Raw genomic sequence first — 16444 nt, forward strand, 5'->3', positions numbered from 1 at the left:
TGACACAGTAATAAAAGTATATCCAATGAAAGCATCCTCTAGCTGTTCACATGATACCAGATATGGAAGTCCGAAAGTTGACAAGTAAAGAAGAACAGCTGTTGAAATAAGAGTATGGTTTCCTATTTTAAGATTCATAATCACAACCAGCTAACTTTGCATACATAACCAGGATAGCTGGGAAAAAAGGAAGAAAATTCATAAGTCTCCAATGGTGGTTCATGCAATATCACCTCCGAGGGAGCGGGGCGTCATATGCTCCTCCCCACATGGGAGCTCCACCACTAGTAGGCAGAGGTGCACCGCCAACACCTACACCACCTCCGTATGGACTAATTCCCTCCACTCCAGCTCCAAGACCCTTCTGACCATGGAGTCCTCCATAAGTCTCAGCATAAGCACCCCCACCATGCATAGGTGGATATATAGAATCTAGATGCACATAGGGGCCACCATAAGGGATTGGCACTGCATTTCCAGCACACCATCGTTAGTTTTGCCAAAAACAAAGAGGGAAAAATATTTAAGCACTCCAAGAAAAGAAATACTTACCATGTGCTCTCTTCTCTGCATTTAACACCTCAGCACGCAACTTTTCCACTTCTCGTGCCATGCCGACCAGGTTTTTCTCCATGGCTTGCATTTGCTGAACTTTGTCTATGTTCAAGCCTTTCTCATACTCGAAAGTTGTCCTTCGTGCCCAAATGTAAATTGAAAATAGTTTCAGTCTCATGCATTATAGCTTCTTCGTTAACCAGAAAGTACAGTAAGGATCTAGACAGATAAAACTAAAAGCTTTCAGTCATCTGGATGACATTCAGAATCATAAAAAGTTCCCACTGGCATGGCTTTTGATAATTTGGAGAAACAAATTTATCTTAGCAAACGCCTTCCCAACCACTCTGGTTAGTTTCGCAGCATCTATTCTAATATAGAAAGGGCCTACCAATCTTTGGTGTGAACACTTTTGGGAAGCTGTATCACAAAAGTAATTTCCACAATTGTCCCTTAAAACAAAGTTTGCACACTTATTTTAAATGTGTAATCAACCAACTGTTAGGGTAGGTAGGTAAAAATATTACCCCAATCAACCGCCCCACGCCCCACTTCTTCCCCAAACCCATAAGACACTTTTCCTTCCATATTTGTCAGAGATCATTCCTACTCTGTAAGTTTTGTTTGTTATTCTGTGGTAGTCTTGCGTTTCTCTGTATTTGTGTTCTTTTACGCTTCGGCCTTCTTCATCCTGTTATAGTAGAGAGTTCCTTTAAGAGTCAACATTTTGCATTGATGGTGACAAGTCAAGTATTGTGCGACTTTACTTTCCTAACATTTTCTCCTCTTTTGTGAGTTAATGGCTTAGTCTGTGAATACTGAATACAACATTTAAAGCGAGACGAGAAGAAAGACAAAGAAGGAAAGAAATGTGACTTCCAAATTCCAATAAGAAGACGAAATTGTCCAGTGTGCCACATAAGTCTTCCACGAGGTCATTCCCTTTTCTCTTCTTTCTTTATATGTTTTAGGTATTTTCTGTTTTCTTTTTAACTTCACATGTAATTCCTTCCAATCCTATTTTCTTTTGTTTAAGCCCTTCAAATTTCTTAACATTACCTAGAATTCAAAGCATAATTAAAGATGAGAAAAGTTAATGTTTGCTTAAAAAAAGTGGTTATAGAAAAAAGACTCAGTAGTTTCATATTAAATTACTTACCATCGCATGGTAAACTAACATCGGGTGTTGAAAGAGTGAAAAATATCACCCTAGTGCATTAGCTTCAAAAGGAATTCGTTTCCTATTTTTTTATTCGACTTCTCTTCAAAAATCATGTTTTTATATGTAGAATTTACAATTCATAATCCAGTGCTCATGAATTGGCATCCAGTAATTGAAATTTTTTTTGTTACTTACATATGCATGTCTTTCTTCATTTCTACAATTCTATTCTATCTAACTCCATCCTACGTTTGTCTTGTGTTAAATGCACGATGGCATTTCCAAACCTCCGCACTGCCATTTTTTTTGAAACTTTATATTTACGATTGAACAATTAGTCATTGACTTGTAAACTTTTGACAAACACTAACAAAGATTATGAATGAAGGGGGGAAGGTATCTTCATATTGTAGTATGACTTGACTTGCACAAGCATTGCGTGTGCTCACTGCCCAGCCTCTAGTGCTATATTATATGTGTGTACCCAGCCTCTAGTGCTAGATTAAAGAAAAGCACAACAATTTCTAAATCTTTGAGTAGTGACAGATACATTGGAAGGACTGTGAAATGCACCCGTAGAATGAGTGAGGATGATATTGGTGTCTGCATAACTCACTGGTCCAACAGTTTTAGGTGAACGCTAACTTTTCATTGGTGGCATGGTAGGTTGGGTTGAAGCAGGTTGTTGGTATCTTGTGATTATAAAGATTACAGTACAGGGGAAATCAGAACGTTGAACATTGCTACAGTATCCAAACTTAGGATCACATCCAGGGTTGCATGGACTTCCTATTTTTTCGTTGTTTGCATAAGTGTGCCCGTTGTGCACCGCATATGACAACCGTTAAGGGCATGGGTCCTCCAAACATTTTTACGCTGTTTGCAAACAAAGATCACATGCAATACTAAACTAAAATTTCATCCTTTTACATGGATCGCAGATGGTAAACCGTAGTACTTTAAACACCATTGATTCAGCTTTTAATAATTTGCACAATGTTATGTCAATACATGTAATATCTTTTAATGTTCATGGTCTGTCCATGTATCCATACCCAACTTTCCTTATCAGCACTATCCTAACAATTAGGGAGAAGAAGTGCAAGCAGAAAACGTTAGTTATTCACTCACCGTAATCTCTGATGTTCTTGCCTTAAAGAATCAAGTTCAGCATGCATCTCTGGTAGCTTTTTAAGATCAGCACGGGCTTGGTCCAATTCCGCAGTGGCCTGTCGAATTTGGGCAGTCAGCTCTTGCCTAGCTGCCACCAAACCCTGAGCCTCCATGTGTGCCTGCTGTAGCTCCTTCTTAACACTCTCCCCAGCTCTGATATCAAATTCCATTTTTGCAATCTTCTCCAGCAACACACGAATCTGTATATCGCCCTCTGTTTGGACGCTTTTTATGTGTGCTCTAAGTCGTTGTATTTCCTGCTGAGCAGCAGCAAGATCCTGCCTCAAGGCCCCATGAGTGGCAGCCAGTCTATGGTTATCCCCAGCAAGTCGCTCTATTTCTGCCACCTGGACAGCAATTTTGGCCTCCATACGCTCAGGAGGAGGAAGTGGCTCCATGGCGCGGTGACCAGCAGGACTTGACCCTGGGAATGGACCATGCCGCATCATTCCTGGAGCTTGGACAGATCGTCCTTCATATTGCAATGGTATTTGACCTCTTCCAGCCATTTTGTCCGGTAAGTCACTCAAATTAGAGCATTCCAAGTAATTATAGCAGAAGTAGGCTGCCATGGTCACATGTATGTCTACTTATGAGCATTGGAACTATGAAAATAAAATACTCCCATCACAAATATAGTAATAGGAGAAAGTGTGCTAGAATAGGAACCCTCGCTGGTTGCCAGTATTCAAAGCCCACTACATCCAGGGCTAGAATAAGATAATGTGATGAACTAGAATTGAAGTGGTGCCTTGGTGGCAATCAACAATGAGAAGCCCCATCAAATAACTTCTGGAAAATGTTCCTAAGACGTATCAAAAACTCTAGAATGATTGAAAGATACATGTCAAAATCTCTTGAAAAATGTTTCGGAAGTCCCTAGAAACATGCTTCTCACAATTTCTGCAATTTTTTTTTGCAAGGGTCGAATATTCAACATTGTTCGGCCCAAGCCTAGTGGATTGAGCCCTGTGAAGAGAAGCCTAGAAGCCCAAAGATGGACTTCTGTGGGCCTGCCCACCGGCGCAGGTCAAAGAGCCCGACCGGATACATGTGGCGCATGAAATGGCGGGCAAAATGATGAGATGTGGGGCCGGGTTCAGTCCGGCGCACAAGTGGGGCAAGATGGAGCCATGATGGCACAGAGTGGCACGGCTCAGCCATGTGGCATCCACTCACTTGTCAAAAATCGTCACACATGACGTCATTTGGAAAAACAGTTACGGGGGACGTCATGAGCTCAGCACGAGCTTACTTGAAACCAAGTACAGTCTTTCTCTTAACGGCAGGGAGCTCCTAAAGCAGTATGGGAGCCTGCTCCCTACGAAGATGGAAGCTTTTGTATGATTATTGTATTGAAAAAAAGGGATTTATCACTTGGCGCTATTATTGGTTTTTGATGAACTTGTATATCTAACCCAAGTCATGTTATCTTGAAACAAAACCCATATATTGTAACACTAGCCCATTTTACAGTTATGGTAGACTTGGCCCATATTTTTACTTCCTAAAATGATTGAACTTTTAATGTGAATACTCTATGTTGCATTATTTTTCTAATATATGTACACTCTCCCAACCTTGCGAGTTTCTATATTCCCCCGCTCCCGCCACCGCTTCCGCTCCCGCTTCACACAACTAACTTCTCTCTACAAAAGGTACATGATAAACCCTACACAGGTATGTGGTTACTAGTTTACTTAATGCTCTGTACTTCTTCTCCGTCGATTTGAGACTGACTTAGACATCGGAGTCCCCTCCGGCCGGTTAGGGACTATTGGTGGTTGCTTTTGCAGGCTTTGATCAAGTAGGAGAAACAAGCTCACATTGGAGCTAATTCACTTGAAGGTGGTCCGGAGAAGAAACTGGACCAACACCCCCACATTTTTCATGCTACCAAAATTATTTCCCAACAATATCCGAAATAACTCTTATAGGTATTATGAAAAAAATTCAAACCCCGTTTCACATTTCCCTTTTCCATGCCATTCCCATATCCATATACCAAACAATTCTGACTTCAGGCACGGAGCGGAAGAGGATAGTCTAGGGCTCAAGTTCTCCATGTAACTTCTAAGTTCACTCTACATACCAACAGATACACAAATTACACACAATCTCTGTATATAAGTACGTAAATAGACACAAACAAGGGCACAAATTCACAAAATAAACTGCAGAATACCAAAAGTCAACCATAAACTACATCCTGTACCCAAAAAAAAAAAAAAAACATTTTCTCCAATATCAAGCCATTAATTATACAATTAAACAAATTGGAGATCGAGATATGAGAGATGGCATGCCTTTCGTAATTGTAATCTGGTATATGCTTGTATCAAACTCTGAAGCAACCGGAATGGAAGTCTTTGCGGGAATCGATGATCACTGGTGATGAAGTTAGAAGCAAATTTGACCCGTTTCGGAAATTTGTCTATTTAGGGCACATGAAAGAGCTCTCTATGTTTTTCCCCCTTGGCACACGAAAGAACGAACGCCTAGCATTTAAAGGGTCTGTTCCTTTCAAAAAATAAAAATAAAAAAAGGGGTCGATTTTGACCTTAAATAATTTTTCCAAAAGAGAGTGAATGTTTTATTTTTATTTTTAAATAAATTGATTTTTCTAAAAGAGTGTGAATGTTAGGCCTATTTTGGCCTAATAAGCCAACTGCCTCCCTCCGTTCCGATGTGTTTGTCTACTTTTAGGCTTTTACGTATCCCAGAATATTTTTCCATTTAACTTCTAATTGAATCAATTTTTCATTTTTTCCCCTCCTTTAGAGGAATAAAGTAACTTTTAAACAGAAGTTGAAGGGTAAATGTGAAAAGTTGTATCTTTTCAAGTGTAATTATTGAATTTCCTAAAAAAGTTGGATTTTTGAGATAGGACAAACAAATTGGGATGGATGGAGTATTTTTGTCTTTATTAAAAAAAATTGCATTTGTTAATTTTGACGAGAAAAATCTAAAAAGTAAAAAACTATGATCGAACCCGAATTATTTTGAATAAAGACAAAAATAAGCCAATTTTTTGTCTTTATTCAAAAATATTGGGTTTTGGTCATAATTTTTTATTTTTTAGATTTCTCCCATCATAACAAAGCAATAATCCATAAAAATAAAAAATAAAAGACAAAAAATTAACAAATGCGATTTTTTTTTTGAATAAGGACAAAAAAATGCGTCATTTAATTTGGCTTATTAGGCCAAAATAGACCGGATGTTGAGTGATTTTTTTAATTAATATAAACTGGGCTTATATACTTTTAAAGTATTCAAACTTGAGAGAATTCAATTTCTTTTCTTTTCTTTTCTTTTTTTGGCAACAAGAAGATCTCATAGAAAATTAAAACAAAAAGGAATAACATGGTTGCTAAAAAAATTCAACTTTGAAAATACCTTTGTCCAGAAATATGGTAGGTATATCTCCATTGATACTTATTCCGGGTGGAAAATTGCATTGAAATTATGTATGTACACAATTTACCACTAACATCATGTATTATCGACCTAAAACTTATGACTTCACGTTCAAGTCCGATTTACCGGAATGGTGATCCATCTGTCTGATTCCTTTTTCAGTTTCTGATTTACAATACATAGATGGGGAAGTTGTAGTGCCCATAAAGTACAAAAGCTTTGTTGTACCACTATAATAGCACCTTTTCGAACCACAAACATGTAATCCAAAGTGTTCATATTATAAGACTCGTCAAGTAAAATATCCTTGCGAAAGTTTAAATTAAACAAACATTGTAACTGTATATTTTTTAATCAAATTTGTCTTCAACAAAATAGAAAACGAGTATGTCTTTGAAAATGAACTTTAATGTCAAAACAAATGTGCATGGATCATGCGATTATCAATATCCAACTAACTTGACTTTTTGCAGAGCTGTATTTGAGTTTGGGAAAGTTTTCCCCTCTTCTGTAACTTTTATTAGTTACCTCCACTTATGTCATCAACATTTATTCTGTCATCCAATTGTGTGGGGGCGTGATTTCTTCGTGATCCTTTTGGTGCGGCTACCTCCGAATGTGGGACCGTGAATGCTAACGCCGGCCTTGATGTACCTGCAGAACCGGAGGGGGCTGTTCCTCCAGGAAGAAGCTCCGATGAATAAATCAGTAGGTGGAGACAGGGAAAAGTTTAGTAAGAACAATATGTTGGAAAGAGAGAAGTGCTGTTCAAGACCAGATTAGGGATCCCCCTCTCAGTGGTATCGCTTCTCTATTTATAGGCAAAGGGGTAATGTGCTGAGCAAGTTGGCTCTACTTTCCACGTGTCGCATTCTGCTCGGATGGCGCCCTCCAGCCGGATCATTTAATGAACACCCTTTCCCAAGTCTTACAGAGCCATATGGGCCGATGTCAGAAAGGTCACATCGTTCAGAGCCGTCACTTCGAATATCTGATACGACAGCTCACGTATCACAAGATATTCCAGGAAAGTTCCATAATCATCTATACTCGGTGAACCCTCATCTGACACATAATAACTTCCCGAGCTTCGGAGATTATTTCCGAAGAACAACGTGTCCGAACAAGAGGAAATCCCGAGCGTCAGGAAAGTGGAAGGGGAACTTGAACGCATCCTCGTTCGGCGGAGGCACGCGACGCTCGGTGACGCGTTAATCTATCCTTCGGATATTTCGGCCCCCTACAATAGCCCCTCAACTCTTGCTTTTCTTGCTCGGATGAAAAGGAGGAGTTGAACAGAAGTTAAGCCGAACAAGAATGTAGCTCCGAAGAATGAACGACTAGACGAACCGTCAAAGTTGAACGGACAGAAACTATTTGAAACGCTTCGAGATGTGCGCGCAGCCTTTCATTAAATGCTTCTGTAACCGTCGATTTGAAATGATGCCAGGTGTCACGATTTCACTGGGTAGTGATACGGCACGCTTCAGACCCGCCACGTGTCATTCATCGAGCGGGACATCAGTCTCCCGCCCAAATCCAACGGTCAGGGTGAGAAACCGCTTTGAATTCTGTACTCAGTATAAAAGGGGCAAGGGGAGGAGAGAGAAAATCACTTTCTCTCTCATTCTCGATTGTGTCTCTGTTCAAACACCGTTTCAGACAAAAAACCGCCAGAAATCTGCAGATTTGAAGGTTTTGATCACAGATTTCTCTTGATTTCTAAGGTATTTCTCAGGTTCTTTCATCCGTTGGTATGATTTGTGTGTTTTTTGAGTGCTTTTGCCCCTTTTGTTGGCTTTTTCTTTTTTGTTTGGACTGAAACGACCGCCTGATAACCCAGGTGTTCATGTGTTCTTTCGAACATGTGAACACCTTCAAATCGTGTTCTTCCGAACACGCGAACACCTTCAGATGTGAGGTTTTTCCAAAGGGGTAGTCTTTAAGAAGCTTTGCAAGCCCTGTTAAGCTTCTCAATCTCTGTTTCCCCATTGGAAACGCGTAGGTTTCCCCATCGTTTCCCCGAGCAGTATAAGTCCTTCCTTCGGAATTTCTTCCGAAGGGATACCGAGCAGAGTTGGGACCTCCCCTAATCGACACAGAACACCGAACGTAGGCACTTAGATTCCTGGCCATGCAAATCGCTAACGGTCTTATCCCATGCACTTATTTATTTCTAGGTATGGAGTCTGCAAAGTCAACTTCTTCGGGCGAATCTTATCGGTCGGTGGATTCCGAAGATTCGAATTTTGGTAGATCCGATCCAGGGTTAGCCGAAGCTATAAGAGATTTCGCCCGGAACTACCGAACGGGGTCAAGCGGAAGGATCCCCGAGGGTGTAGAAGGAATCGACTACCCCGCCATGGTGGCTCCTCTCCGAACAGTGGGGCCGGACCCCGATATTATAGATATAGGCGAGTCGTCATCCGAAAGTCCTCATGACGAAATGGAAGAGGAAGAAGAGGCCGAAGGAGCCAACGAAGCCGAGTCGGGACCAGGGACTCCACTCGTTTCGTCAAGCCGAACAGGTGAAGGAGCAGGATTTGTCGGCGAATCCACGTCGCATCCGCCGAAGGCGAAGAGGAAGATCGTCCCAATGGATCCCGATGTGATTCCTGACCGAACGGGGAAGGACCCCTGCCCTTACTTGGAATGCTTCCAAGATAAGAAGAGCCTGGACACCTTCCGAGCCGTTTACGATATCCCCGACGACGTTATCATTACACCCGTCCGAGGGAACCGAATAAGATACAGTGACGAACACGTCACCGTCCCCTTGATGGCAATCACAGAAGGGGGCCTTCGGTTCCCGATGCACAGAGTTTTGAGAGAGATACTTCATCGTTTCAATCTCACTCCGTGCCAGCTGAGCGTCAACTCCTACCGCATCATTCACTCGGTAATCGTCCTTGCCGAGGTGAAGATGTTTCGACTAGAAGCCTTTCACTTTTTTGAAAATTATATGGTGTCGAGAAACGTTAGGTACTCTCGGTACTACCTCTGCTCCCGGAGGAAGATGCAAAAGATCATTCCCGAGGGCATGTACGACTCGGAGAAGTGGGCCTCCGATTACGTCGAGGTTCGGGGCAACTTCCAGTTCCCCGAACAAGAGTATGGCCAATTCGAAATAGCCACACGAAGGGGAACGCCGAGTAAGAGCACTTGTCCGTTATTTCAGATGTTTATCCCTTCTGTTGCTCTGATTTCACTTGTCAATTTTAACTGACGATTTCATGATTTTCTTCGGCAGATACCACCAAGCTTAACAAGGTACTGTTAAGGGTGGCCAAAGGTTGCGGTCTTGCCGACTCCCTGCTCACTATCCCAGCGGAGGAGAGAGACGCCCCAACAATCCTCAAATATAAAGCTACATACGGCGGTCGGATCCGACGAAAGGTAACTGACCAGCCTGAGCAGTCCGAGGACATCCCCCAAGAACTCCAACCGAGCGCCGACAAACCACTCCAAGGGTCAATCCGACTTCCGACCGAAGAAGAACCTTTCCTTGAACAAGAAGTTATGCCTCCGAGAAATATCAAGGAAGTTCTCCAGAAGAAGCTAGAAGAAAAAGAGAGGGAGAAGGCCCAACTACTGAAGGCTGGAACCGCAGCCGCTTCGGGCTCGGCGCCGAGCAAGAAAGCCCCACCTCCCCCACCCTCCAAAAAACGACCACTGAGCGCCCCTCTTTCCCCGAAGGAACCACCTGCGAGCAAGAAGATGAGGGCGGCCTCGAAGGGAAAGGGCCAAGAAGTGGAGCACCCGAAGGAAGCCCCCGCAAAAGGAGAAGGGAGGGTGACTGCCTTGGACCTTGACACCCCATGGGTGCCAAACTTCATCACACCTGGCAAGAAACATGTTCTCAAATCGGACAGCCTGAGGGAGGACCCCTCTCTGGCTTTCACTCTCCACTCGGGGCTAGCTTTGCCGAGGGATGTACAGAGTCCCCCTTCTCTGAAAGCAGCCCTGAGTGAATACTACTATCACGTTGGAAGGGTAAGTAAATTCTTTCATACTTGCAATGGTTTTTTTTTTTTTTTGCACATATGCCTTATTTCGTCGGAATGACTTTCATTTTGCTTTGTTTACAGGCCACCCAGTCCATAATGAGTGCCCAACTTCATCTCACCGAGTATGACAAGAAGTCAAAACTGCAAAAGTAGTCGGTGGAATACAACAAGGCCCTGGCCGAGGAGTACAAGAAGGGCTTGGAGCAATCCGAGCTCGTGAGGCAAAGCCTCGAGGTCCAGGTTGCTAATCAAGACGACCTCATCAAGGGGTTGCAGGAGTCTGCCGAGCAAACCAGAGCCGAAGGCAAAGATGAGGGGCTGGCTGAGGGGAGAGCCTTGGGAAGAGAAGAAATGAAGAAGGAGATGGAGAAAGAGATGCTGGGGCAGTACGAGAAAGGATATGCCCAGGCCGAAGAAGATGTGACCGATCAAATCCTTGAAGTGCAGGATGAGATCAAGGAGGGCCAGCACAAAAAGAGCTTTATGCTCGGCTACAATAGGGGTCTTGACGACGCAGGCGCTGAGGCTGACGACGAGAGGAGGAGTCTGGTGGAAATACAGCCCTTCGCCCTTGCCGAAGTTGCAGCAGAAGAGACAACAGCTGACGCTGCCGACTCGACCACCCTACTTGCCCCTGCCGACGCTCCAACCCTACCAGCCCCTGCCGACGCTGCAGCAGATTAAATTTGTTCTAGTTTAGTTTTTGTTTTTTTTTTTTTTTTGGAATATTTTTGAATATGGTTGGCTCCGAACAATGGGAACCCTGCCAACCATTGGATGTAACTAAAACATGTTGGAGAATTTCTTTATGAATGACAATCGTCTATTCGTTCGGTATGGATGTTGTTTCCAAGTATATAAATATTTGCCAAGTCTTTTTATTCGGTATGTACATCATAACTCAGAAATTTTCTAAGTCTTTTCATTCGGAACGACTGTTTATGTGATTTTGAAGTCACTAAGAGATGAACTCAGGTTTACCCATATAGTAGCCCCTTGCCCTATTGTATTATTGGAGGAATAAAATAAGGCAGTAGGATGGGAAAACTGAACCGAAAAAGTGATCATGGGTTGCGAGAATTTCCCCCGAACAAACAAATGGCTTCGAGAATTTCACCCGAACAAATAAATTATCATGGGCTTCGAGAATTTAAATCGAACAATCGAATTAGCATGGGCTTCGAGAATTTCACCCGAACACACAAATTATCATGGGCTTCGAGAATTTCACCCGAACAAAAGATGTTACCGGGGCTAGATGAAATACCCCATGTACAAGAATAAAAATAAAGCAGAAGAGGTCAAATGGGGAATGCCAACACTAGCCATGGAATTTTCTTAGTTTTTGAGCATTCCATGGATTGGCGATTGGCGTTCCATCCATCTCAGCGAGCTTGTAGACACCATGCCCGATCTTTTCCATCACTCGGTAAGGGCCTTCATAGGGATCCTTCAGCTTGGTCAACCTTGTCGCTTCGGTAACCATCCGAATGACTAAGTCCCCGACGTTGAATGGTCGAGCACGAACATTGCAGTTGTAGCCCCTTGCAACTTCTTGTTGGTACGCGGCGTGCCGAAGGTTAGCATTGTCACGTAGTTCTTCGGCTAAATCTAACTCGGTACCCACAAGAGCATTGTTGTCTACAGGGTTAAAATTTGCCGTCCGGGCTGTAGGGATCATAGTAGATAAAGGGAGGACAGCCTCCATACCGTAGGCCATAGCAAACGGAGTACGGCCGGTGGACCGCCGAGGTGTGGTTCGATAGGCCCACAAGACGTGTGGAAGCTCTTCCACCCACTTACCGAGCTTCCGATCCAGACGGCGCTTCAGCCCCCGAGTGATTGTCTTGTTCGATGCTTCGGCTTGTCCATTACCTTGAGGATATGCCACCGAGGAATTTTGGATGGTAATGTGACGTTTCGCATAAAAAGCTTTGAGAGCGGAGGCAACAAATTGGGAGCCATTATCAGAAAGGATGGCGTACGGTACGCCGAACCTGGAGATGATGTGCTTCCAAATAAAGCGTTCCACGTCCCCGTCGGTGGTCTTGATCATGGGGGAAGCTTCTACCCACTTGGTGAACAAATCTGTGGCAGTGAGCATGTACTCAAATCCTCCAGGCGCCTTCGGCATCTTGCCAACTATATCAAAAGCCCAAACCACGAACGGCCACGGACTGGTGATCATTTTAAGGGGAAATGCAGGTTGGTGGATGAGAGATGCTTGCTTTTGGCACTGAACACAGAGCTTCACGTATTCTTCGGATTGTTTGACCATCTTCGGCCACCAATAGCCTTGTGTCAGGGCACACAGTGCCAGGGACCGTCCTCCTGAGTGAGCCCCACAGCTACCCGAATGAAGTTCCTCCAGAACGGCTGGCACAAGGTCGTCGTGGACGACACGCAGATCGGGGCCAGTGAAAGTTCGTCGGTAGAGATTGTCGTTCGGTCCCAGGAAAAAATTGGCGGCTCGGCAACGGATTTTGTACGCTTCGCGCTTGTTTGTCGGTAGCACTTGCTTCTTTAGGTAAGCAACCACAGAATCCAGCTGGCTTGGGCCGAGGGTGATGGCCATAACCTGTTCACACGGCTTTTCGAAGCTTGGTTTGGGGACCTCGTCAAAGGTGATGGTGCGACTGCCCGAGGTCTTGTAGACTGAAGCAAGACTTGCAAGGGCGTCAGCATGGGCGTTATGCTCCTGAGCGATCCACTCCACTTCTACGCGTCCAAATCTTCCGAACAAAGCTAAGACGTGGCTCACGTAAGCATTCATACATTGATCCTTAGCTTGATAATCATCGTTTAAATGCCCCACAATGAGCTGAGAGTCACAAAAGACATGAACTGAATCTGCATCCAGCCGAAGAGCAAGTTGGAGACCTGCAATTAGAGCTTCATATTCCGCCTCGTTGTTCGTCGCCGTGTACCCAATCGAAACCACGCTTTCATGAACAGTCCCGCTGGGTGACACAAGGACGATGCCTGCACCAGCTCCATGAACATTAAAAGCTCCATCGACGGTCAGTCGCCAAGCGTCGCCGGAGAAGAGCTTCCATTGTCGTTTGGGTTTCTTACGCCCGAGGGAATACCGAGCACGTAATGGTTCGGTACGACAGCTGGACGGCCCTTCCAAAACCTCTTCTTCTTGAATCCGAGCTTCTTCAGCGGCAGTTGCCAGGGCATTGGCCTCATCTTGTAAGCCGGGAGTGAGTTCGGCAAAGAAGTCGGCCAGGACTTGCCCTTTGATAGCTGTCCGAGGCTCGAATTGGATGTCGAAGTTGGCCAAGTCTTGAGAGAACTTCAAAATCCGGTTTGACGTGTCCGTTTTCCGAAGAACAGCTTTGAGAGGAAACTCAATGAGGACCACAATCCTATGGGATTGAAAGTAGGGCAAGAGGCTCGTTTTAGCATCTTTTCCATAGGCAGATACCTCGTCTGAGAATCCGTCATCGTTTTACTGAAATAGAAGATCGGTTGATGGTCCATCCCCTCTCTCCGAACAAGAACCGCGCTAGTTGCATGGTCGAAAACAGCAAGGTAAAGATATAGATCTTCATCGGGTAGGGGTTTGACGAGCAAAGGAGCGTGAGATAGGTATTGCTTTAAAGACTGCAGAGCCTGCTCGCACTCCTCTGTCCATACAAATCTGCGTCGGCTTGTTGTGATTGCTCGGAAGAATGGGCGGCAGAGATCGCTCGAACTTCGAATGAAACGGTTCAAGGCAGCAACCATCCCCGTGAGCCGCTGTACCTCTTTAATTGTCGTCGGAGCTCGGAGCCTCTGCACAACCAAAATTTGGGTAGGGTCAGCTTCGATTCCTCGGCGACTCACCGTTTACCCTAGGAATTTCCCCGAGCTAACTCCGAACGCACACTTCTCGGCATTGAGACGTAGCTTCCTATGTTTTAGGACAGCAAAGACCTCTCCCAGATCTCGAAGGTGATCCCGAGCGAATATGCTTCTGCAAACCAAATCGTCAATATAAGCTTCTACTTTTACGCCGAGCATGCCAGGAAACATCTTCGTGATGGAGCGTTGGAAGGTGGCGCCTGCATTCTTCAGGCCGAACGGGACAACCTTGTAGCAGAAGGTTCCCCGAGGCGAGATGAAAGCCGTTTTTTCCTGATCTTCCGGATCCAAAGCTATTTGATGGTAGCCCCGATACGCGTCCATGAAGCTCAAGCGCTCACATCCTGCCGTTGCATCTACCATCTGCTCAATCCGAGGAAGTGGAAATCGATCCATAGGGCAGGCTTCATTGAGGTTCGTGTAATCGACACAAACCCTTAGTTTCCCATTTTTCTTCGGGACAACCACTGGGTTGACAAGCCAGGTGGGGTATAGCACTTCCCGAATGACGCCAACTTCCAACAGTTGATTCACCTCTGCTATCACAGCTTCGGTATGTGCGGCCGACGAGCGTCGGACTTTTTGCACAACCGGTCGCCTATTCGGATCTACATTCAATGAGTGCATAGCGAACGAAGGGTCCACGCCCGGCATGTCTTGTGGAGTCCAAGCAAAGACCTCTATGTTTCTCATCAAGAATTGATACATCTCCTCACGTTCGTCCATGCTTAATGAACTCCCGATCAAAAAATATCTTCCGCCTTCCCCAGGAATGGAAAAACGTATTAGCTCCTCGGTTGACCTTTGTTCGGCAGGTATACCAACATCCTCAATCACTGGGGTAGGAGCGGCAGCCACGCATTGTACTTCCATGCAGCTCTGTTTGTTCGTTACAGTGCTGATGTAGCATTTCTTGGATTGGATTTGATCGCCTCGAAGGCTTTCCTGTCGTCCGTTCCATCCGACGAATTTTACCACCTGGTGGTAGGTTGAAGCAACCGCTTGCATTTCATGTAGCCAGGTTCGGCCAAGAATGACGTTGTACGGACTTGGCGAAGCGACCACCACAAATTCGATCTCCAGGACGCGTGATCCAGCTCGTACAGGGAGGGTAATCAGGCCGACTGGCCACACCGGGGCTCCCGTAAAACTGACAAGGGGAGTTGACGCCGTCCGAAGTTGAGCAGGAGATAGTCCGAGGCTCTGATAAGTGGAGAAAAACATGACATCGGCCGAGCTTCCCTGATCTATCAATACCCGTTGTACGGTTGATTTTTCAATAACAACAGTGACAACGAGGGCATCTGCATGTGGAAGTTGCACTCCTTTTAAGTCGTGGGAAGAAAAAGTTATGGTGCCGCCGAAGCTCGGATCTTCCCACTTTCGCTTTTCCGAAGCGCCCACGTTGCAGACTGACAGAGAGGTGACAGCCCTGTTAATTTCTGAACGAAGCTCGGCCGCCCTTCCTTCGGAAACTAGCCCTTGTATTACGCTTACGAGATTGCCAACAAGAGGGGGAGGTGGAGGAAGTGGATTTTGCCGAACGTCAATCCACTGATTGAGTTGACCGGCGGCTGCTAGCTCTTCTAGATACCTTTTGAAAGGTAGGCATTGCGTGGTGTAGTGGCCACGTTCCTTATGATATGTGCATATCCCTGGTCCGCTTCCGACTGTGCCTAAGAGTACCGTTGGCCAAACAAAGAGCGGCAATTTGCCAATGATGTCAAGAAGTTTATAGATAGGTTCAGTGAATACTGTACGCTCGGCGACATACTCGTCCGGTCGGGGTTCTCTTTTCGTTTGTGTCCAGGATTGTGGCTGAGGGTGCTGCGGGGGTCGGCCCTTGTTGTTCGACTTATTCGATGCCTGGCCCGAGCTACCCTGGCTTCCTTGCCCTTGGCGAACGTTCGATACCTGCTTCTTTGGTCCTATCGTCTTGGCAGGTTCAGTCTTTGACGTGTGTCGCTCGGCCATTGCTTCTTCGTGAACGCAATCCTTCTCGATTATTGTCATGAGCTCTCCCATCGTCTTAGGTGGATTTCGTGAGAGGTCACGAAACATTGCCGAGGTTGGATCCAACCCATTCATGAAAGACTCGGCTGCTACACCTTGATCGCAGTCAGGAATAAGGTTATAGACTTCCCAGTAACGCTCGGTATAAAGTCGCAGTGTTTCTCCCGCCGCTCTTCGCATGTTCACCAGCATCGATAATGTCCTCGGTTGAATGTTGCTGGTAACGAAGCGTTTGCTAAACTCCAATTCTAGCTCGTTGAAGCAA

General features: G+C 45.0%; 1 protein-coding gene across 1 annotated transcript; it reads right to left on the reverse strand.

Moving 5' to 3' along the window:
• LOC131331402 (protein FLX-like 4) lies at nucleotides 1-4106 on the reverse strand. Its single transcript, XM_058365323.1, has 3 exons — nucleotides 2849-4106; nucleotides 553-692; nucleotides 1-468 (listed from the first exon to the last, which is right to left on the reverse strand). The coding sequence occupies exons 1-3, from the start codon at nucleotides 3460-3462 to the stop codon at nucleotides 230-232; spliced, it is 993 nt and encodes a 330-aa protein (XP_058221306.1). The 5' UTR covers nucleotides 3463-4106; the 3' UTR covers nucleotides 1-229.
• Nucleotides 4107-16444: the final 12338 nt, after the last annotated feature.

The sequence above is a fragment of the Rhododendron vialii genome, chromosome 6a, assembly GCF_030253575.1.
Source record: "Rhododendron vialii isolate Sample 1 chromosome 6a, ASM3025357v1".
Taxonomy (NCBI): Eukaryota; Viridiplantae; Streptophyta; class Magnoliopsida; order Ericales; family Ericaceae; genus Rhododendron; species Rhododendron vialii.